At 42.7% G+C, this 26,619-nt stretch overlaps 1 protein-coding gene across 1 annotated transcript in view; it reads right to left on the bottom strand.

Moving 5' to 3' along the window:
- LOC124612894 (centrosomal protein of 290 kDa-like) overlaps positions 1 to 25,519 on the bottom strand; it is a 220,283-nt gene extending 194,764 nt beyond the window's left edge. The window contains exons 1-8 of the mRNA XM_047141357.1: positions 25,280 to 25,519; positions 24,986 to 25,106; positions 19,908 to 20,029; positions 19,515 to 19,709; positions 19,287 to 19,422; positions 3,458 to 3,594; positions 2,535 to 2,657; positions 2,330 to 2,445 (exon numbers count right to left, since the gene is read on the bottom strand). Coding sequence (XP_046997313.1) covers positions 2,330 to 2,445; positions 2,535 to 2,657; positions 3,458 to 3,594; positions 19,287 to 19,422; positions 19,515 to 19,709; positions 19,908 to 20,029; positions 24,986 to 25,106; positions 25,280 to 25,459 — 1,130 coding nt within the window. The 5' untranslated portion in view covers positions 25,460 to 25,519. The remainder of the gene's footprint in view (positions 1 to 2,329; positions 2,446 to 2,534; positions 2,658 to 3,457; positions 3,595 to 19,286; positions 19,423 to 19,514; positions 19,710 to 19,907; positions 20,030 to 24,985; positions 25,107 to 25,279) is intronic.
- Positions 25,520 to 26,619: the final 1,100 nt, after the last annotated feature.

Raw genomic sequence — 26,619 nt, 5'->3', positions numbered from 1 at the left:
CAAGGAAAGTGTTTCTGAAGAAGAGAAATTTGTTAACATCGAGTATAAATTTAAGTGTCAGGAAGTCGTTTCTGAAAGTATTAGTATGGAGTGTAGCCATGTATGGAAGTGAAACATGGACGATAAATAGTTTAGACAAGAAGAGAATATAAGCTTTCGAAATGTGGTGCTACAGAAGAATGCTGAAGATTAGATGGGTAGATCACATAACTAATGAGGAGGTATTGAATAGAATTGAGGAGAAGAGGAGTTTGTGGCACAACTTGACCAGAAGAAGGGATCGGTCGGTAGGACATGTTCTGAGTCATCAAGGGATCACAAATTTAGTACTGGTGGGCAGCGTGGAGGGTAAAAATCATAGAGGGAGACCAAGAGATGAATACACTAAGCAGATTCAGAAGGATGCAGGCTGCAGTAGGTACTGGAAGATGAAGAAGCTTGCACAGGATAGAGTAGCATGGAGAGCTGCATCAAACCAGTCTCAGGACTGAAGACCACAACAACAACAACTGACTCCTGCGTATGTGCCACATCAATTGTTGGTATGACCAGTGTACAGAACTGAACCCAGTGTTTTTTTTTTTTTCTTTTTTTTTCTTTTTCCAAAATTTAGGGGGAGTCCAATTTTGGAGAACTGCTAAACAATTCTTTGGAAAATATAATTTACAAACACTTCTGTTGCTTTCCCTTTCATGGGATTTATAATAAAATTAGTTTTGTCTGCAGAAAGTACCAATTTTCCTTGTTGAATGTTAAGTGGAGCATCGTTCACATATATAATGAATAGGAGTGGACCCAAAACTGAACCTTGTGGGACTCCATTTGTGAATCTCTCTCTCCCTCCCCCCCCCACCCCCCCCCCCACCCCAGTCACTAAAAACTAAAATTATCTACCTTCTTGATACAGTTTGAATTATATAGCATAACCTTTTGAATTCTGTTTGTTAAGTTCACTCAAACCAGCTGGACGTAAAGCTATCAGTTCCGTACAACGAGTTTTTCTAAGAGAGTATCATGATCTACACAATCAAATGTTTGTAAAGATCACAAAAAATTCCACCTGGTGATATATATTATTATCTAGTGCTTTTACTACTTGATGGGTGAAAGTATAAACAGTATTCCCAATTGAGCAACCCTTCTGGACTCCAAAGTGTGATCTGCTAAGTAAATTGTTTCCATTTAATTATGCAATTACTCTTGATTACATTACTTTTTAAAATATTTTGGACAAAGATGTCAGTAACGAAATTGGATTGTTTAAGTCTGTCTTGCCACCTTTCTTATAAAGTGATTTAATAATTGCATATTTCAATCTGTCTGGATAAGTTACCTGAGGCAGTGATGCATTGCATACATCACTAAGGAAATTACTTATTAAGATGGAACAACTTTTCAGAATTCTCTCTGAAACTCAATCAACTCCACAAAAGCTTGTGTTTTGCTAGAATTTTTATCATTGTATTAATTTCAGTGAAGAATGTTGATGCAACATATAGTTACTTAAAAGTTTTGTGGAATAACATTTTTAATATATTCTCTTGCTTCTTCAACTGAACCATTTAATTCTACATTTACTGATACATTTAGAATGTGACTGTTAAAAGTAACTGAAACTTGTAAATTGTCAGTCACAATATTGTCATTTAGTTTACTTGTTATCAAATGTCTTGTTTCCCATTTCACAATGCCCCATATAGTTTTAATCTTATTATCTGCATTATTTATCTCTGTCAGGACATGCATATTTCTGGTTGGCTACTGGCCACAGTTTTGTGGTGGCCATTCATACATGTGAGCAGTATCTTTGTGGTCATATTCTCATAGAGTGCAATGCAGTGGTTGCAGGAAAGTGGATATATGTTGTGGTTGGTTTCACAGGTGGCCGTGGCTTTGAGTGGATCAGAAATGTCAGTGAGGGGGCTGGAACAGGAAATAGTTAGCAGATATTTGGGACAGGCCTCGCATGTGGGTCTTCTACAGGGTTATAGTACTGGTATAGACATTTGAGAGAAGGAGAGGCATATTGGGAAAGTTCTTTTGTGGCTAGTCAGTGAGTACAAAAGGAATACTGAGCTTGTATGGAGACAGGATGCAGAAGAAAGTAGTATTATGCTAAGATATATTTTGACGGATCCCATATGTCTTCATTCAGGTCTCTCTCTCTCTCTCTCTCTCTCTCTCTCTCTCTCTCTCTCTCTCTCTCGTGTGTGTGTGTGTGTGTGTGTGTGTGTGTGTGTGTGTGTGTGTGTTGTATAAGGAAAAATATCTACGCCAGAACAAAATGAAAACTAAGTGGATAACATTGCAAATGTAACATATTTCTCACTTTTCTTTCTGGGACTTCAGCTCTTCTATAACTGTTGCACTCTCATTAATTTCTTTAGTTGCTTCTACTAATTGTTTCTGCAGATTTTCTATCTGCTTCTCTTGTTCCTGTATTGTCTGTTGAAGAGATAAAAGTCAGATTACAAAAAAGATACAGTAAAAAATGTACAAAAATTTCAAGAGTTTTGCAGTAATAGTTTCCTTACCATTGTTAGAAAAGCTACTGGATTTCTTTCAGTATCAAACTCTGCATTTGGTGCCTGAGAAGCTAGGTGTGCCACTTTTTCTTTGAGCTCAGATATTTCACTATTTTTCAGTTCAATTACTTTCTGTGACACACCAAAAAATAGAAAAAGATGTTAATTTCATATCACATTTTAATAGCTATGCATTACAAACACAAACTGCAATTTCAAAATCTGTAACTTCTGCAATGATTTTTCATCAATGGTTGATAAGGATAGTCACCTCGCTTACTATCGAAGCATTTTCACTTTGAAAGTATTAATTTACAGACAAAATAGTATGATGTCTACAGGAATTTCCAAATACAATCATGCACTATTAACCACAAAAGTCATTCAAGCACGAAAAAAAATCAAGAACTGCAAAACAAGCAACATGTATGTAATAATATTTCCATACATAATGTAATTTCTGGGGTTCCTTTATCTGGTAAATATAACAAAGAAGAAACACTGAAGGAGAAAGGATTATTTACAAATATTAGTATGAAAGTCATCTGGAATTTCAGCTAAGTGGAGGCACAACATAACAAGATGAGATTAAATACCAACAACAAATTATATTTGAAAATGAAGGAAAAGCAAGGCAGCTGGGTGCTTTCATGAATTCCTTTCTTGTAAAGAGAGAATCACTTCTCTTTGAAGTTATTTCACTGCATCCAAAATGCTATAAATTGATTGATAAATATATCAGAAACATTAACTAAGAGATTGTTCAACTCCTTAGTTAAAACATTTGTTTGTCACAACTTCATTAACTAATGGTATCTGTGTAATTGCAGTTCTATAAGAACAATATTGTGCCAAAAAAAACTGTAAGGTATTTCATAAAGTAGCAGATGCAACAAACTGTTTTTCTACAGAGTCGTTCATATGAGTTTTACCTTCCATTCTTGTACTTTTGAATTAAGAGAGTCTGTCAGCTGATCCAACTGAGCATCTCTCTGAATCTTTTGTTCCACCAGATCCTTAATCTGCATGTGCAAAGCAGCATTTTGTTCCTCCAACTTGGAAAGTTTCTCTAAAATGACAAGCAGATGAATAATTAAACACATCTTAACCAAATAAAAAAGTAGTCAGCAACAAAGTGTTTTCTTTGAACATCACACAGCTTTACCATGTATAGTCCTGCCACAGATAGCACGTCCTTACCTTGGGGATGTATTTCACTTATCCAATTAACTGTGGGCAGTCCCACACTTAGAATCCAAAGTACATTGCAAGAATCATTTTTTTAACATTTGTAAAAGTACTGTCAGAGCTGAAAGTTGCATTCCAAAACAGAAAAACTCAATCACATTCTTTGCCAAGTCTTTCACTGGATCTCATGTGCAGTAAAATCACATGCATTCTTCTCAAGATCATTCTTAAAGCACATAGTGTTCTTCTGTGCTCAATCCAAAATGGCTAATAACCTACCTCATTCTTATTCCCCTCCTACTTCCAAACTTAACCCCAAGTATCATACACTGTATTCCTGTGGACGGACCAAGTTTAGACCTATCAAATGTATATGCTAAATAGTACACACAACAGTCAGCACAAACCCACTCTTTCTTATATTTGAAGGAGGTCAACCACTAACAATAGCCATATGATATATCTTCTTAACTTACTCCTGAGAGATGTTCTTGTATTCCTATTAACCTCTTATGTTTCACCTCCATTACCTTGGTCTCTGCAACTACTTATCATCCTCACTCTCGCACCTTCTTGCCTCACCAACCAGCTTTATACCAGTCATACTACAGGATTTGCGGTGTGTGTGTGTGTGTGTGTGTGTGTGTGTGTGTGTGTGTCAGATTACAAAACTAAAAGGCATAGAGATCAGTCTCAGATCTGTCAATTTTTTCTGTCAATTTCAGCTATGGCAATGATTTGCATACATGAAAAATGCCAAGTTACACCATTGTTTAGAGTCCACATTAAACTGTTGGTCTCCCTACACTGAGGTGATGTCATGGGATACTGATATGCTCATTTATGGATGGCAGTAGTATTGCATCCACAAGGTACAAAAGTGCCGTGCATTAGTGGAGCTGTCAATTGTACTCGGGTGATTCATGTGAAAAGGTTTCTGAACTGATTATGACTGCATGACAGGAATTAACAGGCTTTGAAGCAGAATGGTGGTTGGAGCTAGACACATGGGACATTCCATTTCAGGAATTCAATATACCGAGATCCACAGTGTCAAGAGAGTACATAGAATACCAAATTTTAGGCATTACCTCTCACTAAGGACAAAGACCTTCACTTAATGACTGAGGGCAACAGTGTTTGTGTAGAGTTATCAGTGCTAATAGACAAGTAACACTGCGTGAAATACCCACAGTAATCAATTTGGGACATACAACAAATGTATCCATAGACTAGTGTGGCAAATTCTGGCATTAATGGGCTCTAGCAGCGGACAACTGATGTGAGTGTCTTTGGTAACAGCATGTCATTGCTTGCAGAGCCTCTCCTGGGTTCATCACCATATTGGCTGGAATCTAGATAACTGGGAAACTATGGCCTGATCAGATGAGTACCAATTTCAGTTTGTAAGAGCAGATGGTAGGGTTTGCATGTGGCATAGATCCCACAAAGCCTTGGACTCAAGTTGTCAACAAGACACTGTGCAAGTTGGTGGTGGTTCCATAATGGTGTGGGCTGTGTTTACACGGTATGGAATGGGCCCTCTGGTACCATCTGAACTAATCATTGACTGGGAATGGTTATGTTCAGCTACTTGGAGGCCATTTCCAACCATTCGCGGACTTCATTTTCCCAAACGACAGAATTTTTATAGATGACAACACACCTTGTCACTGGGCCATAGTTGTTAGCAACTGGTTTGAAGAATAGTCTGGACAGTTCAAGCAAATGATCTGCTCATCCAGATTACCCAACATGAATCCCATCAAACATTTATGGAGCATAATCGAGAGGTGCATAATCGAGAGGTCAGTTCATGTACAACATCCTGCACCAGCAACACTTATGCAAACATGGACAGCTATAGAGGCAGCACGGCTCAGTATTTATGCAGGTGACTCCCAACAACTTGTTGAGTCAATGCCACTTTGACTTGCTGCATTATGCCAGACAAAGGAAAATCAGACAGGATATTTGGAGGTATCAAATGACTTTTATCACCTCAATGTATAACTAGGTTGTTCAAATGAAAACTCTGAGTTGATGATAGGATCACTTGCTTATTATCAGGCATTGAGAATGCAAAGATACCTATATATCCATGAGCATCAGTGGATAGATTGTAGATTGTATTTTATTGGTCCTGTTGTCTACATAGCAGCTTATGCATAAGACATTGGACACGTCAAGTTATAAATATACAGGCTGAAAGTCATTTCAAGGCATACATATTTAAGCTTACAATAATACACTTTACACGTAAGTATTTATATAACACATTTCATAAATTTAAATATTCTTCAATGGAGTAAAAGCAGTGATGCTGTAAATATGACTTTAGAGATTTTCCAAATGTATTGACCTCAGTGATAGCTTCTATGTTTTCAGGAAGTTTGTTATAAAGCTTAACTCCCATGTGAAAAGTACCTTTTTGGCACAGTGCTGTGCTGATTTGAGTCATATGTAAGTTTCTGTTTTGTCTGGTAAAGTGCTCATGTATATCACAGCTTTTTGCAGTCTCCGGTCCTTGCCTATTACATTTAATTTAAAGAACAAAAGGGTTTCCATAATGTATACACACGGTAATGGAGGAATACCAGATTTCTTAAACAGGGGTTTACAAGAGTCTCTAGGCTTGCACCCAAACAAGATTCTAATGGCCCTTTTTTGTAGTTTAAAAGTCTATTAGCTGTTTTAGAGTTTCCCCAGAAGGTGACCCCATATCTAAGGCGGGAATGAAAGTACGCATGATATGCATTCAATACTGTTTTCTCACTACAGCATGATTTTAATGAACAAAGAAGGTAACATGTTTTGCTCAGTTCTGCATTGAGATATTCAATATGCTTATTCCATCTGATGTTACTCTGTAGCCAAAGCCCTAAGAATTTGGTTTCAGTACTGTTACCAACTGGTTCGTCATTGATAGAGACTGATGGGATAAACATGTCCTTGTTAGGAATATTGTGGAATTTTAGAGCAACGGTTTTCTTACTGTTTATTACAAGCTGATTACTCTGTGCCCAGCTGCTAAGTTGTTTCGTGACCATGTTTACTGTCTGCTTTAACTGTTCATCGCCATCTCCTTTTAGTAGAATTGTGGTGTCATCTGCAAATATGATTGTTTTGTGTGCATCAACATTTAAGCTTAGATCATTTATGTACAGAAGAAACAGAAGGGGTCCCAATACGGATCCTTGGGGTACACCATATTTTATTTGTTTATAGTGAGATAAGCGATTAGATACAGTTTTTAGTTCAATATTTGTGTGCTTGACGCACACTGCCTGCATACGATTTGTCAGGAAGGAACTGATCCACTTGTTGGACAGACCTTGAATACCATATCTTTCTAGCTTTGATAGCAGAATTTTATGGTCCACCATGTCAAAAGCTTTTGACAAGTCAATAAAGACTCCTATTGTTTCCTGTTTTTTGTCCATCAGGTTTAGGATGGAATTGATGCACTCATAGACAGCAGTTGTCGTTGACTTCATATTTCTGAATCCATGTTGTTCATTACATAGGATGCTGTTTTTATTTATAAATTTCATAAGTTGCTCGTACATAACTTTTTCCAGTACTTTAGAGATGCAGGAGGAAATTGTGATGGGTCTGTAGTTATTTACATTGTTTTTATCCCCTTTTTTATATACAGGAATAACTTTTGATGTTTTCAACACATCAGAGAAAGTGCTTGCCTGAAGTGAGCAGTCACATAAATGTGTGAGTACTTCAATTAGGTTTAATGCGCTCTTCTTTAACATTGTTGCAGGTATACCATCAATACCTGCCGATTTGGAATTTTTTAGTCCTTTTATTGCTTTAGCTACTTCATCTTGTGAAACAGAACTGATGTACATTGATCCTCTACATGCACTTATTTTATATTCATTTGCCTGGGTGCTCTTAAAGTTTGATTGTAACATACCAGAAGAGGTTAACACACTTCCAGCCACAAAAGCATTCAAGAGACTCATATGTTCTGGCTAATTAAATATAAAGGGATTCTAAGAGCAGATGGTGATATCTAAAACTTTAATCAGGTAGATCTTTCCCTACAAAGTGATATAATAAAAACCAATACATTAGTCTTAATGTTCTCATCACTGCAGGGTGCTATCTGAGGTAATGCTGTTTAGAACCTCCTGACATTTTAATCTGAGTATGTTCTGAAGGTGCTTATCTTTTAAATCTGTTCTCATCCTAGAAAAAAGAAAGAAGCCCGGTGATTAGTGGAGTGAAGATTAAAACTTCATTTTGTCTTTGATCAGAAGTTGCCCGATACCCAATGCCACATATGTATAAGCATTATTGCTGTGATCGAGAAAACAACTTAGTAGAGGACAAAAGCACACTTTTTTCTACTCATTTATTAGTGCAATTATTTCAGAGTTCCCATAGTAGCAATGAAGGTAAACTATGACATGAGGGCTATCCAGAAAATAATAGACATCTTGTCTATCATGGCAGTGGGTGGGGCTACAACTGCCATCTTGGCACCATAATGTTCTTACACAGTATACAGCCAGTGCTGATAATATGTGGTCTGTGTCTCTGCTACTGTGCTTCCTGTCACGCGATAAAATGTACGCTGCAATAGAAAATCCCGCCACTTGAGAAGTGTTCTGTGATTAGGTTTTAGTTCGCAAAAGACTGCAGACCAACTGAAATTTGTCAAACACTGACAAAGTTAAGGTGAAGATACAAAAAAAAAGTGTTGGGGGAACTTGGTGCAAAAGTTCTGTTTTTTCAAGACAATGTCAATCGTACCTGAAAGCACCTACAGGGTTTTGGATGGGAGCTGTTTGATTATCCACTATACAGCCTGGATTTGGCACCGAGTGACTACCACTTCTTCCCAGCAATGAAGATATGGTTCACTACACAATGCTCTGATACTGACGGCAAACTGCATGCCAGTGGTTGGAATCACAGGCAGCAAATTACTACAGAAAAAGTATTGAAAAACATGTGCCATGATATGGTAAGTGCCTCAATATAAATTTGGATTATGTATAAAAACAGCTGAAGAGTGTACCTTTAAAATATATGTAATAAAATTTGTTTTTTCCATATTATTAATATTTTATTGCAAAATGTCCGTTACTCTCTGAACAGCCCTTGTACCTTCTGCCAAAAATCTTAGTCTGGATGTACAAATTGACATCATCTTTTACTGATCAAATCTGCATTGCTTTTATCAGTCTGGGTTATAAAACAAGTCTTTACCTACCTCATTTCTGCTCAATTTCTAAATCAAACAATGGAAAATCCAGGATGGAATGTAACAATACCAGAGAAGGAAAGTTGTTACTCACCATATAGCAGAGATGTTGAGTCGCAATAGGTACAACAGAAAGATTCACACAATTATAGATTTCGGCCCTTAAGGCCTTTGTCAGCAGTAGACACACATACACACATACATACATGCGCACACACGCACACTCACACAAACGCAACTTGCACACACGTCTGCAGTCTCAGAGAATTGAAACCACACTGCAAGCAGCAGCACCAGTGCATGATGGAAGTGGCAACTGGCTGGGGGTAAGGAGGAAGCGGAGTGGGGAGAGGGAGGAATAGTATGGTGGGAATGGCGGACAGTGAAGTGTTGCAGTTTAGACGGAGGGCAGGAGAGAAGGTGTGGAGAGGGGAGGGGGGTACGTAGTGGAAAGGAGAGAAATAAAAAGAAATTAAAAGACTGGGTGCGGTGGTGAAATGACGGCTGTGTAGTGGTGGTGGTGGTTGTTGGGGTGTTTAAGGGGGACTAAACAGCTAAGGTCATCAGTCCCCCATTCCAAAAAAAAGGCGAGACAGAAATGCACGAAACAGGTAAAACCCCAAGGGGAAGGAGACTCCCCCCCAGGCCCTAAAAGAACACAAACGCGGTAACAAACACCACAGACATGAAGACACCAGACAAAAGGAAACAGAACAAAAGAAGATGACCGGAGACTGGTTGACTGACCACGACAACGACAACAAAAAAGGGAAAGAGTCAACCAACCGACTACACACTAAAATCTGCAACCAAATACGAGAGACTCGAGGACAAGAGACACACAAAGGGAAAGGAGCAGGACCTCCCTAAATGGAACAATAAAAAGGACTACCACGGATAAAATTTAAAACGTCATCAGCCACAGAGGCATTGTCGCTTAAAACCAAAGGCAAAGTGCCCGGGAGATTAAAAGACTGCCAGAAGGTGCGCAGTCGGGGACACTCCAAAAAAATGTGGGCGACCGTCAGCCGGGACCCACACTGACACAGGGGGGGATCCTCCTGACGCAAAAGATGGCCGTGCGTCAGGTATGTATGGCCGATGTGCAGCCGACACAGGATAACAGAGGCCCTGCGAGAAGACCGCAGGGAGGAGCGCCACACATCGGTCGTCTCCTTGACAGCCCGCAGTTTATTAGGCGCCGTCATGCCTCGCCACTCAGCAGACCACACCCCAAGCACCTTACGGCACAACACCAGCTGCTGATCGCGAGCTGTGAGGCCGATCTCCAAAGCTGGGGCGTCGATCGCCCCTTTGGCCAGCCTGTCAACACGTTCGTTCCCCGGGATGACCTGGCGTCCAAACCAAGACCACCGAACGACCAGAACGATCAATGGCGGAAACAGACTCCTGAATAGAGGACACCAGAGGAGAAGAGGGATAGCAGCGGTCGATGGCCTGAAGGCTGCTCAGGGAATCACTGCAGACGACGATGGACCTACCTGAGCAGAAATGCATATGCTCAAGAGCGCGTAAGATGGCCACCAGCTCTGTAGTAAAAATACTGCAGCCAGCCGGCAAGGAGCGTTGCTCAACATGGGCAGCATGAGCAAAAGCGTAGGCAGTGCGACCATCAACCAGGGAACCATCAGTGTAGACAGGCTCACAGCCCGGAAATGAGGCGAGGAGCGCAAGAAAACGGCGACGGAGGACCACAGGCGGAACCGAGTCCTTGGGTCCCTGTGCCAAGTCCAGACAGACGGACGGCCGGTGCAAACACCAGGGAGGCGTAGGTGCACGGACCCGGAAGGGAGGCAGAAGAGGGAATGACCCCAGTTCCGACAGCAGGGACCGGACGCGGACAGCTGCGGAAAGCCCAGACCTAGGTCGCCGTTCGGGCAGATGGAGGACCATGGCAGGGAAAAGTAGGCGACGATTGGGATGGCCTGGCGAGCAATGCACGTGGACAGCATAGTCGGCGAGCAGACGATGGCGGCGAATCCAAAGCGGGGGAACCCCGGCCTACACCAGTAGACTATCCACGGGGCTAGTGCGAAAAGCGCCAGTGGCAAGTCGAACCCCACAGTGGTGTATGGGGTCTAACAACTTCAACACTGAGGGTGACGCAGACCCATAGGCCAGGCTCCCATAATCAAGCCGGGACTGCACAAGGGCTCTGTACAATCGCAGCAGCGTGCAGCGATCTGCACCCCAAGACGTGTGGCTAAGGCAGCGCAGGGCGTTGAGGTGCCGCCAGCATTTTTGCTTCAGCTGAGTAACATGAGGAACCCATGTGAGCCGGGCATCAAACACGAGTCCCAAGAAGCGGCAAGTGTCCACCACTTCAAGCAGGTGGCCGTCGAGGTAAAGTTCAGGATGAGGGTGGACCGTCCGACGCCTGCAGAAGTGCATAACTCGAGTCTTGGCTGCAGAGAACTGAAAACCATGAGTCAGAGCCCATGATGCTGCCTTGCGAACGGCGACTTGCAGCCTGCGGTCGGCGACTCCCGTAGTCGTGGAGCTAAATGATATGCAGAAGTCATCGGCATACAAAGAAGGAGACACCGACGACCCCACTGCTGCAGCCAGACCATTAATGGCCACTAGAAATAAGGAGACGCTCAACACTGAGCCCTGCGGGACCCCATTTTCCTGTATATAAGATGAACTAGAGGTGGCACCGACTTGCACCCGGAAAGAGCGGCGCAATAAAAAGCTTTGAAGAAAAGCCGGGAGCCGACCACGAAGACCCCACTCATGCAACGTGGCGAGGATGTGATGCCTCCATGTGGTGTCATACGCCTTCCGCAGATCGAAAAATACAGCAACGAGATGCTGACGTCGGGCAAAGGCCGTACGGACAGCAGATTCCAGCCGCACCAAATTGTCCACTGCAGACCGGCCCCGACGGAAGCCACCCTGGGATGGAGCGAGGAGACCGCGCGACTCAAGGACCCAACACAAACGCCGCCCCACCATACGTTCGAGCAATTTGCACAAAACGTTGGTGAGGGTAATGGGACGATAGCTGTCCACCGCCAGTGGGTCCGCACCGGGCTTCAAGATGGGGACAATAACACCCTCTCGCCATTGCGACGGGAACACGCCTTCGCTCCAAATGCGATTAAATATCGCGAGAATGTGTCTCTGGCAGTCCCTGGAGAGATGCTTCAGCATCTGCGCGTGGATGCAGTCTGGGCCTGGTGCTGTATCAGGGCAATCGGCGAGGGCAGCGAGGAATTCCCTCTCGCTGAAAGGAGCATTGTATGTTTCAGAACGACACGTGTGGAATGAGAACGGCATCCGCTCGGCTCGCTCCTTTAGAGAGCGAAAGGCGGGGGGATAAGATGCAGTCGCAGAGCTCTGAGCAAAGTGCACGGCAAGCCGTTCAGCAATGGCGGCAGCGTCCGTGCAGACAGCGCCGTCCAAGGAGAGCCCAGGGACACCCATAGGGGTCTGGTATCCATAAATCCGCCGGATCCGGGACCACACGAGTGAGGGGGAGACATGGGAGCCCAAGGATGAGACATACCTCTCCCAGCACTCCTGCTTACGCCGTGGAATAAGACGACGGGCCAAGGCACGGAGCCTCTTAAAGGCGATGAGGGTCTCGAGAGACGGGTGCCGCCTATGACGCTGGAGAGCCCGCCGACGGTCGCGAATAGCCTCAGCAATCTCCGGCGACCACCAGGGTACAGCCTTCCTCCGAGGGAGGCCAGAAGATCGGGGGATGGCAGCCTCGGCCGCTGAAATGATGGACGTGGTTAAAACACGGACCACCTCGTCAATGTCACCCTGTGGGGGAGACCCAATGGCTGCAGCAGAAGTAAAAGCCGGCCAGTCTGCCCTGTGGAGAGCCCAGCGGGGCAGGCGCCCAGAAGAACGACACTGGGGTAGTGACAAATAGATGGGAAAATGGTCACTACCGCACAGGTCAGGGTGCACCCTCCAGTGGAGGGATGGGACAAGTCCAGGGCTGCAAAGAGAGAGATCGATGGCCGAGAACGAGCCATGGGCAACACTGAAATGCGTGGGAGCACCGGTGTTCAAGAGGCTAAGGTCGAGCTGAGCCAACAAATGCTCCACGGCCCGATCGCGGTCATCAGAGACAGTCCCACCCCATAGAGGGTTGTGGGCATTGAAATCGCCCAGAAGCAGCAATGGTGGCGGGAGTTGAGCCAGCAGCGCAGCCAAGACATGTCGGGGGAGCTCCCTATCCGGAGGAATGTAAACAGAGCAAACAGTAATAGCCGGCGAGAGCTCAACCCTGGCAGCAACTGCCTCTAAAGGCGTCTGAAGGGGTACTGGCGAGCTACAGACAGAGTGGTGAACAAAGAGGCAAACCCCACCTGACGCTCGTTGACAGGCAGCACGGTTCTTATAGTATCCCCGATAACCGCGAAGGGCGGGGGTCCGCAGTGCAGGAAACCAAGTTTCCTGCAGAGCAATGCAGTGAACAGGAGAATCACTCAGAAGCATCCAGAGCTCAGGCAGGTGGCGGAAATAACCGCCGCAGTTCCATTGGAGAATGGAAGCAGGAAGGGACTGGGAGGGCGTGAATGCGACTAAGAGGCAGACAGCGCTTCAGAGCCAACTGCCACCACCGGGGGAGAGTCAGCTGAGTCCATAGGAGAGACCCCCAAGGGTTCCGTGAGGGCGAGATCCGCGGCAGAGGCGAGGATCTCCACCTCATCCCCGGAGCCAGGACTATGTACAGCAGGCGGTGCTGAAACCGCCGGAATGTCCTTCTTCCTGGACACATGCCGTTTCTTCTTCTCACGTCGGCCCTTAGGGTGAGAGGGCTGGGAGAGCTTCTCTGAAGGAGCGTCGGAGGCTGACGACGACGCAGAAGCCCTACGACCAGCAGGTGGCGGAACCTTCAGCCACTGGCTGACATCTGGCTGGGAAGGAGAAGAAACGGAGGAAGGGAGAGCCCCGAGGGACCCCTTCCACGAGAGAGGAACCAGCGGAGGCAACGCCGGCGAAGAAGGAGGGGGAGGATTCGAGCCTCCCGGTTGTGGAGCAGATGTCACTCCCGAAGCAAACGTGGGGGGAACGACAGAAGAGGGTTTGCCCCCAACTGCTAAGGGGGCAACAGAGGAAGGCTTGCCCCCAGACAAGAGGAGGGCAGACAGAGATACACGGCCCCGAGGGCCCACTGAAGGCGGCACAGATGAGGCGACAACCGTCGCTCGCGTGGGCGATGATAACATGGCTGCAGCATAAGATGGTCGAATGGAAGCAGGATACAACCTTTCATATTTCAGTTTTGCCTCTCGATAAGTAAGCCGGTCCAGGGTCTTAAATTCCATGATCTTCCGCTCCTTATGAAGAACGGGGCAATCCGGCGAGCATGGAGAGTGGTGCTCCCCACAGTTGACACATACAGGCGGAGGCGCACATGGAGAATCGGGATGAGAGGAGCGTCCGCAATCTCGACATGTAGCGCTGGATGGGCAACGGGAGGACATATGCCCAAACTTCCAGCACTGGAAGCACCGCATCGGGGGAGGGGCGTATGGCTTCACGTCGCAATGGTAAACCATCACCTTGACCTTCTCGGGCAAGATATCACCCTCGAAGGCCAAGATAAAGGCACCGGTGGCCACCCTGTTAGTCTTGGGTCCTCTATGTGCACGACGGACAAAACGTACACCACGTCGTTCCAAGTCGGCTCTCAGCTCGTCATCGGACTGTAACAAGAGGTCACGATGGTAAATAATCCCCTGGACCATATTTAAGCTACTGTGGGGAGTGACGGTAACAGGGACGTCACCCAGCTTATCACACAAGAGCAACACTCGTGACTGGGCTGGGGAGGACGTCTTGAGGAGGATGGACCCATTCCGCATTTTAGACAACCCCGCCACTTCCCCAAACTTATCCTCCAGGTGTTCCACAAAAAACAGAGGCAGTCCTGCTGCAGACAAGGTATTGCGGTACGTAAGGCTCCCGCTTGGCACTAGATCGGCGTCCCTCCCATGGCGCAGCCAACGAGGGGAACGACTGAGGGTCATATTGTGCAGCATCAAAGTCTACTCTACCTCGCTTAGAGACGCTGGTGGCCGTGCGACCACCAGCTTGGTGTGATTTATTGCGCTTCATTGCGCCACATCCGCCCAGATGTCACCTACTCCGAACGAGGGCTCTCCCCAAGGGCGCCACCCAGCCAAAGCAACGGGTACCTGGCCGATATCCCATTGCCCGGAGTCCCCGTGCCCCAGACAAGATGGGCACATACTCCTTGGCATGCGTGGGGAGGAAACAGCTCTGGCATCTGTAGTGCGATCCCTGCGTGGTCAGGGGGCTACCACCAAGAGGGTACATGACGACCCCACCACAACGGACTGGCTACGGTGCTGGATTTTAGGTGTTGAAAGGGTCCACAGTTGTCGTGGGCGCTAAGAAGAAGAGTGCACACAAGGCGAGAAGGAGACAACCCAGAAGATGTTGGGCGTAGTCCCCCCCCCACACGACAATAGGTAACATGCAAGATGGTGGATCATGATGGACCAACAGAAAAACACCACGTAAGGTGTCCTTCCCCAAATGGCACGCACTAACAACGGAAATTTGGAAAAAAAAAGGAGGTCAAACCCAAGAGGGGACCATCACAGAAGGCCGAAACGTTTGAGACTCCTTTTAGTCGCCTCTTACGACAGGCAGGAATACCGCGGGCCTATTCTTAACCCCGAACCCGCAGGGGGGGGCTGTGTAGTGCTGGAATGGGAACAGGAAGGGGGCTGGATGGGTGAGGACAGCGACTAACGAAGGCTAAGGCCAGGAGGGTTACGGGAACATAGGATGTATTGCAGGGAAAGTACCCACCTGCGCAATTCAGAAAAGCTGGTGTTGGTGGGAAGGATCCATATGGCACAGGCTGTGAAGCAGTCATTGAGATAGAGGATATCATGTTTGGCACCGTGTTCAGCAACATGGAGGTCCACTTGTTTTTTGGCCACAGTTTGTCGGTGACCGTTCATGTGGACAGACAGCTTGTTGGTTGTCATGCCTCCATAGATGCAGCACAGTGGTTGCAGCTTAGCTTGTAAATCACATGACTGGTTCCGCAGGTAGCCCTGCCTTTGATGGGATAGGTGATGTTAGAGACCGGACTGGAGTAGGTGGTGGTAGGATGATGTATGGCACAGGTCTTGCATCTAGATCTATTACAGGGGTATGAGCCATGAGGTAAGGGCTTGGGAGCAGAGGTTGTGTAAGGATGGACGAGTATATTGTGTAGGTTCGGTGGACAGCAGAATACCACGGTAGGAAGAGTGGGTAGGATAGTAGGCAGGACGTTTCTCATTTCAGGGCATGACGAGAGGTAATCGAAACCCTGGCGGAGAATGTAATTCAGTTGCTCCAGTCCCGGATGGTACTGAGTTACGAGGGGAATGCTCCTCTGTGGCCAAACTGTGAGACTTCGGGAGGTGGTGGGAGACTGGAAAGATAAGGCACAGGAGATTTGTTTTTGTACAAGGTTGGGAGGATAATTACAGTCAGCAAAGGCTTCAGTGAGACCCTCGGTATATTTAGAGAGGGACTGCTCATCACTGTAGATGCAATGGCCACAGGTGGCTAGGCTGTGCAGAAGGGACTTCTTGGTATGGAATGGGTGGCAGCTGTCGAAGTGGAGGTATTCCTGGTGGTTAGTAGGTTTGATATGGATGGAGGTACTGATGTAGCCATCTCTGAGGTGAAGGTCAACAGCTAAGAAGGTGGCTTTTGGGTTGAGTAGGACCAGGTGAAGCAAATGGGGGAGAAGTTGTTGAGGTTCTGGAGGAATGTGAATAAGGTGTCCTCACCTTCAATCCAGATAGCAAAGATGTCATCAATGAATCTGAACCAGGTGAGGGGTTTAGGATTCTGGGCTTTTAGGAAGGATTCCTCTACATGACCCATGAATAGGTTAGCATAGGATGGTGCCATGCAGGTGGCCATAGCCGTACCACGGATTTGTTTGTAGGTAATGCCTTCAAAGGAGACGTAATTGTGGGTGAGGATATAGTTGGTCATGAAGACTAAGAAGGAGGTTGTTGGTTTGGAATCCATTTTATGTAGGAGAATAGGTTCCGGGTAATAGGTTGAAGGTGTTGGTCTACGAGAGCAGAGATTCTCTCAGTGGAGGCACAGTAACCGGCCACAACGGGGCGTCCTGGGTGGTTGGGTTTATGAACTTTAGGAAGCATGTAGAAGGTGGGAGTGCGGGGAGTGGTGGGGGTAAGTAGAGAGATGGACTCTGGGAAGATGTTCTGGGATGGGCCTTAGGATTTGAGTAGTGACTGGAGATCCTGCTGGATTACTGGAATGGGATCACTATGGCATGGTTTGTAGGTGGAAGTACCTGACAGCTGACGGAGTCGTCCTGCCACGTAATCCTTGCGGTTCAAAACAACGGTGGTGGAGCCTTTGTCTGCAGGTAGGATTATAAGGTTGGGATCAGTTTTTAGGTGGTGAGACTGCGGTTCTTTCTGTAGCTGTAAGGTTAGTTTGCGTGTTGAGGGATTTGGGGAATGACGGCGAGACAAGGTTCGAGGTTAAGAAATTCTGGAAAGTTAACAGGGGGTGGTTTGGAGGCAGTGGGGCTGGATCATGGTTGAATGGAGGAGTGAACTGAGTTAGGCAAGGTTCAATATTGGTCTTTGGTTGTGTCTGATTAGTCGGGTTGGTGGCGAAAAAGTGTTTCCACTGTAGGGACCGGGAGAAGGAGAGAAGGTCTTTAACTAGTCCTGCATGGTTGAATTTGGGAGTGGGGCAAAAGGTGAGGCCTTTGGAAAGGGCTGATATTTCTGTGGGACTAGGCTCATAACTGGGGGAAAGTTTCATAACTGTGTTGCAGGTCTGTTTAAGTTCTGGGTACTGAGGTAGTGGTAGAGAGTTTTGGAGGGTGGGGTAAGTGTAGTAGGTCTGCGAGGCAGGGTTTGTCAGCTATGGGGGATGTGCGGGAGGTTGTTGTATAAGTGGTGGACAGTGGTACTCCGAGGCAGGAGTAGGAAGTGAGCAGGATGGGGAGCTTTTTGAGGTGGTGTTGTGCATGTTGCTCAAGTTCCTGCAGGGCAAGAGTGTCAATGTGTGTTATGGGTTCCAGGAATTTGGGATTACACAGCAGGAGAATTTTGTGGATGGAGAGAAGATACTGCAAGGAGGATTGGGCTTGGTTGATATGGTTTTGCAGGACTATGTTGGTGAGGGCTAAGGATTGGCAGAATCTAAATCACACACACCACATGTTAATTTGTAACCCATGATAACTTCACACTAAATCCAAATTGATTTCCAATTTTAATTTCATTTTTTGACCAATTTAATTCACTTCTTGATCACTTGAAACACATAGAGCAAGTTTTGTTGCAGTATGTAACATCTATAATCAAAATTTATTTGTATAAAATTGTGGAAATCCTAAACAGCTTCTCCTCTTGATTGAGTGTTCTGATAATTATTGAATTAGGCTCTTCATTAATTTGTTTTAGATGAGGGATATCCTGGTTGTTGCTCCCCCTTAAAAAAAATCATTGTTGAAACACACACACACACACACACACACACACACACACACACACACACAAAACCTCCTCACAGACAGTACTTATTCAGTTGTCAAACAACTGTTTCTAGTAAGGATATCTCACAACAGGGGCAGAAACAGTGAGTCATTGCTTGCAAGGGAATAATTGTTATTGCTTCAAGGTACTTTATTACACATCTGTTCCAAGTAAACAATGTATGATCATATGATGGACCTACCTAACACAGAACAATAGTCTAACTGCCACACAGTTAGACAACTATTTTATATATAAAATATCACAAAATTGTAATAAATTACACATACATAAATTATGAGGCAGAATTGCTGGCCAGTACTTATGTGATATCTGTCTTCCCTTGTTGTCACTACAGAATGATCTCTCTCACCTTGTGGTCTGAGAGGCCTGCATTTCATTTTTTTTTTTAACCTTCCCCACAACGTCCCTCTCTCCTCCATGAATATGGGACTACCAGTAAAAGCTAGGTAGTGTGTCCCTTTTATTTTTATGTGTGTCTATCAGTGACATTATACATTTCACCCCTGAAGGAAAGTATTGGCAAAGCAACTGTGTCTCACAGTGTATTAGTTTTCTCACGTGACTTTTCCTCTGTTACAATTAATAAATGACATACATCACAAAACATATTAGTCTGAAATTTCTTTTCCCTCAGGCTATACCCGCATGAGAAAATTGTAGACAAGCTACTACATCTTCAGTTTAGGTGTTATCTTCAATGTATCCTAGATTTTGTCATTTGATGTATTTCAGTAAATAATTGCACACAGCTTGACAATCTACAGGCCAACATACCTGCCTGTTCACTGCATGTTTCTCTATAGCCAGATATCTCATTAGTCAAAGCTGTCAAATGCTCTGTTGCTTCAGTCAACTTATCTCGAACACTGCAGAGGTTTTCCTTAAGGAGCTTGTTTTCTTGATCCAATTCCTTAAAAAATATGAAACAGCCAAATTAAATTGTATCTTTATTAGATATAACTTTTTATCACAATAACAATGTGTAAAAATATAGTACATTACTTCGAAATCCTCCAGCAATTCAGAGATGTGTTTATTCTTCTGTTTAATAAGTTCAGTCATTTCTTTTTGTTTCTCCATATAAATTTCAAGTGATTCCTTTTGTAACTCATCATCACTTGGCTCATTCTGTGAAAACAGGAGTTCTCTCTGTAATTCAGCCCTTTCTTCTTCCAATATGTGGACATCTTTCTTCAACTGAAACAGTGCACACACAAAATTTTCTAGTGCAATCATGTCTTTATTTCCACACTGAAAATTAAGTACTGAAAGATTCATGAAAACACAACTGTTAATTTTCAAAAGCACTTAACAAGGAAGGAAAAAAATTATTCATAAAAGTAGCTTCCACTAAAGAAAAAAATAACTATATGTCTTTTTTTTCCTTTATATTACCTCCTCTAGTTCTTTCCTTGCTTCCAGCAATTCCTTATCTCGATCTCTAAGCTCAGTCTTCAATTTCTCGACTTCCAATTCAGTTTTTATAAGTTCTTCCTTTAAGGAATCAGCTTCTGGGCCTTGCAAAAAAATTGTTTTAAGATTTGCTAATGATTTTATTAAACAGAGATAGAGGTAATGAAATTCAATAACAATACCAGACATACCACCGGCAAATATATATGAGGCAGTGTAATGTAAAATATAAGAGACATCGTTGTCTTTCATAAAACATTATACTACATTATTGTAAAGTATGATCAGATAAGACTGACAACTGTCAAAACAATAAACAAAACCATAAACAAACATGAGGGTAGGCCAAACGTGGATGATAAATGTGTATGTAAGCATAAGCTCACCAGACAAAACCTGAATCACTCCGGTAAAAGAGCACACTGGTTTAGAGTGCCACAGATGTGTAGAACTGAAACAAAACTGTATGTAGAGGTGATTCTGTGATGTTTTGGCGGTGTTTTTCACACCACACTTGGCCCACTCAATTAGATTACTGTGGACGTGAATGTCTGTTTCCAATCTGAGTGTTGCCCTTTCTTCTACACTTCCATAATGGGTAAGCTGTGAACACTGACATCTTCTATGATGACAACAGCCATGTTCACTGGGTGTACACACATGTTCCTCGTAAGAGAAATACTCAGGCATCCTATCACACCTTGACCAGCTTGATATGTCATCTGACATTAATCCCATTGAAATTATCTGGGATTATTTGAAACAGCAGGTGAAGCACAGCATTCAACATATCCACAATTTGGTAGCTCAGTGTCTGCTATTATTCCACTATCCTTTTCTCACACTGCACATTTTACATCCTCCTAGTTGCTACTCTCCTTTCCTCTCCACACCAGCCAGTCTGGGTCAAATGGTTATGTGTGATGCATTTGGGTACACGTGCAAATAATCATGAACATATTTTGGTGAAATATTTGACATGTGTGTGAAATTATTAAAGGACAAATTAATGAATGATTATATGTATGTATGTGAACCCCACCCATAATTCTTATTCCTTTTCCTTGTATAGTGAATACTTTTTCTTCACCTGAAGACTTGGCGTAAAATATTATACTCTAGGATATCAGTGAACAAAAATACATAAAATATACCTTTATATCCCCACAGTGGGCGATTACCCTTATAATAAAAGAATCTGAGACTAAATATTTCAGCAAGTACAGTACACTTATGCAAAACTGCTTAGTAACTTTCACAAAGTCACCATTTACCAGTTCCCTATTGATGCTTACTTGCTTGGCTAGATAATAACAGCTTTTTCACTTACAAGATGGACTAACTTTGCTTCAGGATTCAAATAAAATTTTCAGTCATTAACACTGGGCAAGAACTGTTATAGGCTCATGATCAATTGCCGGTGTCACCCTCCGTAATTTATCCCCATGCAAATGTTGCAGCTTTCCTACGTGAATTACTTGAACAGATTGGTGCTATTTTCTGTATCCTTTTTCTTAAACAGAAACTAAACCAGGCATTAGCTGAACCAAGTATTCCATAAAAATGTAACTTACATAATAGAATTTTATGACTGGCACATTCAAATGCTTTTTGTACACTGCAGATGATCCAAACTAGCAATATTATACTGTTTTAAAATTTTATTATGTCCTCAGTGAATGTAAAATGCAATGTAGCCACTTTAGCCATGAGGGAAATAAAATTAAAGAATTGAAGCATATGAAAAATTTCAGTTACTGGTAACAGATAAATTAGTTATAACAAATACAGAAACTTGTTGAAAGACAAGTAGCTATTCAACAGATAATACTACAAAAAAAATTATTTATTTATTTAGTTTTGGTCCTGTGACATCTTGTACAGATATAGGACCTTGCAACCAACAATGTTTAACACATTTGTTGACAACACTGGTAAAAATGTATCTGCTGATGACAAACTGATGTAAGACAGAATTATAATACCTCAGTTCTGATGACAAATAATGGAACTGTACAATTATACTGAATGTAATGCATAAGCTGCTTATTGTGATTTAATCTCTGTTCAAATGAAAGAAAAATTAAAGAGATGCTACAGGAATATGAAAAACAAGCTGTGAAATCTAAAATTAAGAAGAGATACAACAAAAGAGATGCAACAACAGAAAGTGAAATGCCTTGTGGCTAGGGTCTCCCGGTGAGTAGACCATTCTCCTGGAGCAAGTCTTTCATGTTGATGCCACTTCGGCGACTTGCATGTTGATGGGGATGAAAAGATTATGATAAGGCGACACAACACCCAGTCCATGAGCAGAGAAGATCTCCGACCCAGCCAGGAATCGAACTCGGGCCATTAGGTATGACATGCTGTCGCGTTGACCACTCAGCTACCAGGGGGCAGACACAACAGAAAGTGAGAAAATATGATACTCGTGCAGTGAAATAACATGAGAATGGTGAGAGAAAGAAAAAGAAAAGTGAAAGAAAATTTAAGACTTTATTCAATGAACCTGTCAGTGGCAAACATCAGTCAGCTACAGACAGATACACTTTAAAATTATATAAATGTAAATTTTAAAATTCAAGGAATTGAGTGAAAATATCTGAACTGGAATGCTGTATGAGTACCTTACAAATGAAAATGGAAGTAAAAATAGAGAAATTTTGTTTTCAATTGAATAACCGAAGAAATAAGCAAGCAGAACACACACATAAAAGGAAAGTAAAATAAAGTCTACAATGTCTCAAACCATGGAAATATTTTAGTCCTTATAATTACAAACAGGCCTGAACTGTAGACAATGTCAGTATAGAGACGCGGATTAGTGATCATGATGTCATCAAGGTGACAATGATTACCAAAGTTAATAAATCTGTCAAAAAGATTACGAGACTGTTTTTACCAGAAAAGGTGGAACAACAGTTGTTCGCATCCCACTTACACAATGAATGGACATCATTTAGTTCCAATATGATGGATGCAGAGGAATTATAGGCAAAGTATAAACTGATTGTTGATCATGCTCTGGAGAGGTATGGGTCGAGTAAGTGGATTAAGAATGAAAAAGACTCATCATAATTTAATAACAAACTTTGGATAACACTGAGGAAGCAGAGTGTGTTGCACTTTTGATTCAAAAAAGAATGTGCAAATGACAACAGCCAAAATGTTAGAAGAAATTCATGCAGCTGTAAAAATATACAACTTCCACCAATGTACCTTAGTAAAAGGTACTGTCATGAACCAGAGAAAATTCTGGTCTTACATAAAATTGGTAAGCAGGTCAAAGATTTCTGTCCAGCCAATCATTGACAAATCAGATGTGACAATAAAAGACAGCAATAGGAAAGCTGATGTTTTGAATTTCAGTTTAAGATCTCATTCGCACTAGAGGTTTGTAAGAACATGTTGGGAGAAGGCACACTGCATTTCAGAGATGAAGACATCAAGTGCTGAACACAGCACCACCAAAATTAAAAACAAAATTTTTCATTCCTTTTGTATTCTGCTCCACCTTAGTTAAGCTGCCTTACATTGACCTTCTCTTCACAGAACTTGAAACATTCTGTTTCAACAAGATACGAGATACAAAGTAGCATCCTCAATAACTCTGCCATCACTTTAATCTGATACTATTATCATGCACAAGTTTCAATAACTGAGAACCTCCAAAACAAGATCTTTGATGTTCTCAGTTCCTCTTACTACTTATACACTAGATGTCTTACTCTTTCAAATTTCCCCCATTTCTTCACAATTCTCCTCTAATCTGTTCTTTTCTTGTTTTTTCTAAATCTTATATGTGAAGATACACTTTGTTGCAACTGTTTGCTTCTCTGGGTCTACAAATATAGCTATGAGCCCTACATGTTTCTTATACACACATGAAACATGTCTACTGCCACATTCCAGTAATTCAAGATTTTATCACACATATTAATTTAATAAGCATAATGCAACTCCCCAAGCATCAAATTTGTGTTATTAAGAATATTAAAATAATAAGGATAGCATATAAATTCTTACATTTGTCATCAACACGCATATGGTTTGAAAAACAGTTTCATGATATATCTTTGGCTTATACAATCAGTTCTTTAATACTCAATTGTATGAGAAGGTCTTGACAGAAACAGTCAGTCATCTCATAACTACCTGGTCTTGTTATATCTGTTTCAGTTTCCAAAATCTGTCCAGCTAATCATAATGATATTGCCCCTGTGGGAGGTAGTGAATTCCCGATTCCAAGCCTGATGTTGTATTCAGTATGATTATGATTATTATTATTATTATTATTATTGATATTGCTGCTGCTACAAATATCTGGCTTTCTCTGACTGAGCTGTATAAGCAATATATGTGTGCACGTTTCACAGCTTGATGCTGATCTATAAGGCTTACCCAGTTCTCCAAGAGCACAACACTGTTTATGAAACTCAAGCTTCCTATTTAATGGCATTCCAATTCACAGTTTCAAGTTTCCACAACAGTGCACTCTCAATATTTCACTGCCCTTTAGGAGAATGCTGTACGCCTACAATGATCTGTCGTTCGATGCCACGCATGATGTAAACTGAAGATGAGATTTTTACGTGTATTTATACATGAAGCTGTGTTTGTCTTCTATTCAGAATTATAATACCCATATTGCCTGGAGTCACAGTCTGAAAAATGCAATTCTCTAGCGCATACATTAACCATGCACAAGGCTTTTAAGGACTGCCAACAGTGACCATCAATATAGTCGTAGAGCTCTGTGGCAACATTAGTGACATGTGTGGAATAGGCTGTGAGTTACCATGAACTACAGGTAACGCAAATAACAACGCATTACAATATGTTGTACATCTTAAAGTACAACACTGATCACTGAATTGGCGTTGAAGGACTGGGGACAAAAATGGGCAGCACAGAAAGAAGAAAAAAAGAAATTAATTAGTTGTCCCCTGTTTACTGCTGCAGTATTAAATTTGCTGCGCATCTTGTACGTTTATAAATGGCTGGACACAAAAGTCATGGTAGATAAATTAGTGCCGAGAAGAATAATGAGATCTTACGCAGTTTACTCCTATTCAACTGTTTTCGTCCCTTTACATCTTCATTTACTTTTTGTTGGTTAATTTCTTTTTCTTTAAGTTTCGATGATAGGGTATCCAATTCTGCAACCAATATTTCCACCTGAAAATAAATGCATTCCTTTAATTAGGTGGAGATACCGATAAACAATGAGAATGATATTCCTTATCTACTTCCAATGTTCGAAGATATGTCGATTGTTAGTGGACTACAGTGACTGTTATGTTTGAGATAATACTCAAAGCATACGTAAATGTCATATTATTGACGCATACCTGGTCTCCTTTGAATTTCAAAATTTCTTGCGCTACACGCAGTAAACTTATACAGTTTTCATGTGAGATATTTGAAGATATTTCACATTCCGTAATAGCATCAAACCAGTCCTCTTTTTCATCCTCTGTTAATTCCACCGGTTCAACAGCCGATATTCTTTTCCAATCTATTTGAACCATTTCGTTAAAAAATAATCGATGCAAATATATTTCTGACAGCAATATTGTCTGTGTACACACTCCCCCTGTGGCGTCTGCAAATTTGTTTACATTTGTCGGCCGTTTACTGTTTCCATCTTCCCAATTCTGCCAACCGTCCACAAACTGGAATAGTTTTGAAATTACAGACATGGAAAACTTTGATGAAAGGTCTGGGCTACTGACATTGAGCTACTTTCTATCATTTAACATGCATATAAAAGTCCGATGCGTCGGGCTATATACTACGGGCTAAGCAAATAACTAAATACACCTGACTAAATAGTTTATCTAAACTTGCATTTTACCTACATTTATGTTCAAGTTTCTATACATCTGTAATAACAATAATAACTCACTGCCGACGAGACGGATGTGGCTACTTCTTGAATTGTATTATTAAAGATTTCTTCCGGTTTTTTAGACTGTGTGAAGTCAGAAAGAACTGCCGTAATTGAAGGAGTCACTGTACCAATCTTGGCCTTATCTTTTGTTCTAAAACAATTCCTTGATTCCAGAATGAGATTTTCACTCTGCAGCGGAGTGTGCGCTGATATGAAACTTCCTGGCAGATTAAAACTCGGGACCTTCGCTTTTCGCGGGCAAGTGCTCTACCAACTGAGCTACCGAAGCACGACCCACGCCCGCTACTCACAGCTGTACTTCTGGCAGTACCTCGTCTCCTACCTTTGGAAAGCCATTTCTCCTCTTTCTGAATGTGGTGGACAGAACAAGCTTAGGAATTCTGCAGTGCATTAAGAAACCAATCGCAACGTAAAATTTCCAATTGATCAATTCATTGTTTCTGATTGTATTGTGAGCACCCATCTGTCCAGCCCCTCCTGCAAATTGTTTAAGGACATAGCATGCAACTGAGCTGAAACTTGAAACTTTCAGCTACCTCCAACGTAATGGACTTCTTACCAAATGACCTAACTGTGCAAGTATCCACAAATAGGAGGCAAGGGAAAACTACCTGTACACAAGGGTATCAGTTTAATTAATTAATTAATTAGTCAATCAACTTGATAGAGTGATGCAATATTTCCAGGACATCCACTACTTTGTTCAGGGCAAAGGATAGTTAGTGTGGCTCATGACAGACGCTTGCTGGGCAGGAGGAGTCAAGTGTTTGTATGCAG

This window comes from Schistocerca americana, chromosome 1 (assembly GCF_021461395.2).
Source record: "Schistocerca americana isolate TAMUIC-IGC-003095 chromosome 1, iqSchAmer2.1, whole genome shotgun sequence".
Classification (NCBI taxonomy): Eukaryota; Metazoa; Arthropoda; class Insecta; order Orthoptera; family Acrididae; genus Schistocerca; species Schistocerca americana.
This window is presented reverse-complemented; position numbering and strand designations above follow the sequence as displayed.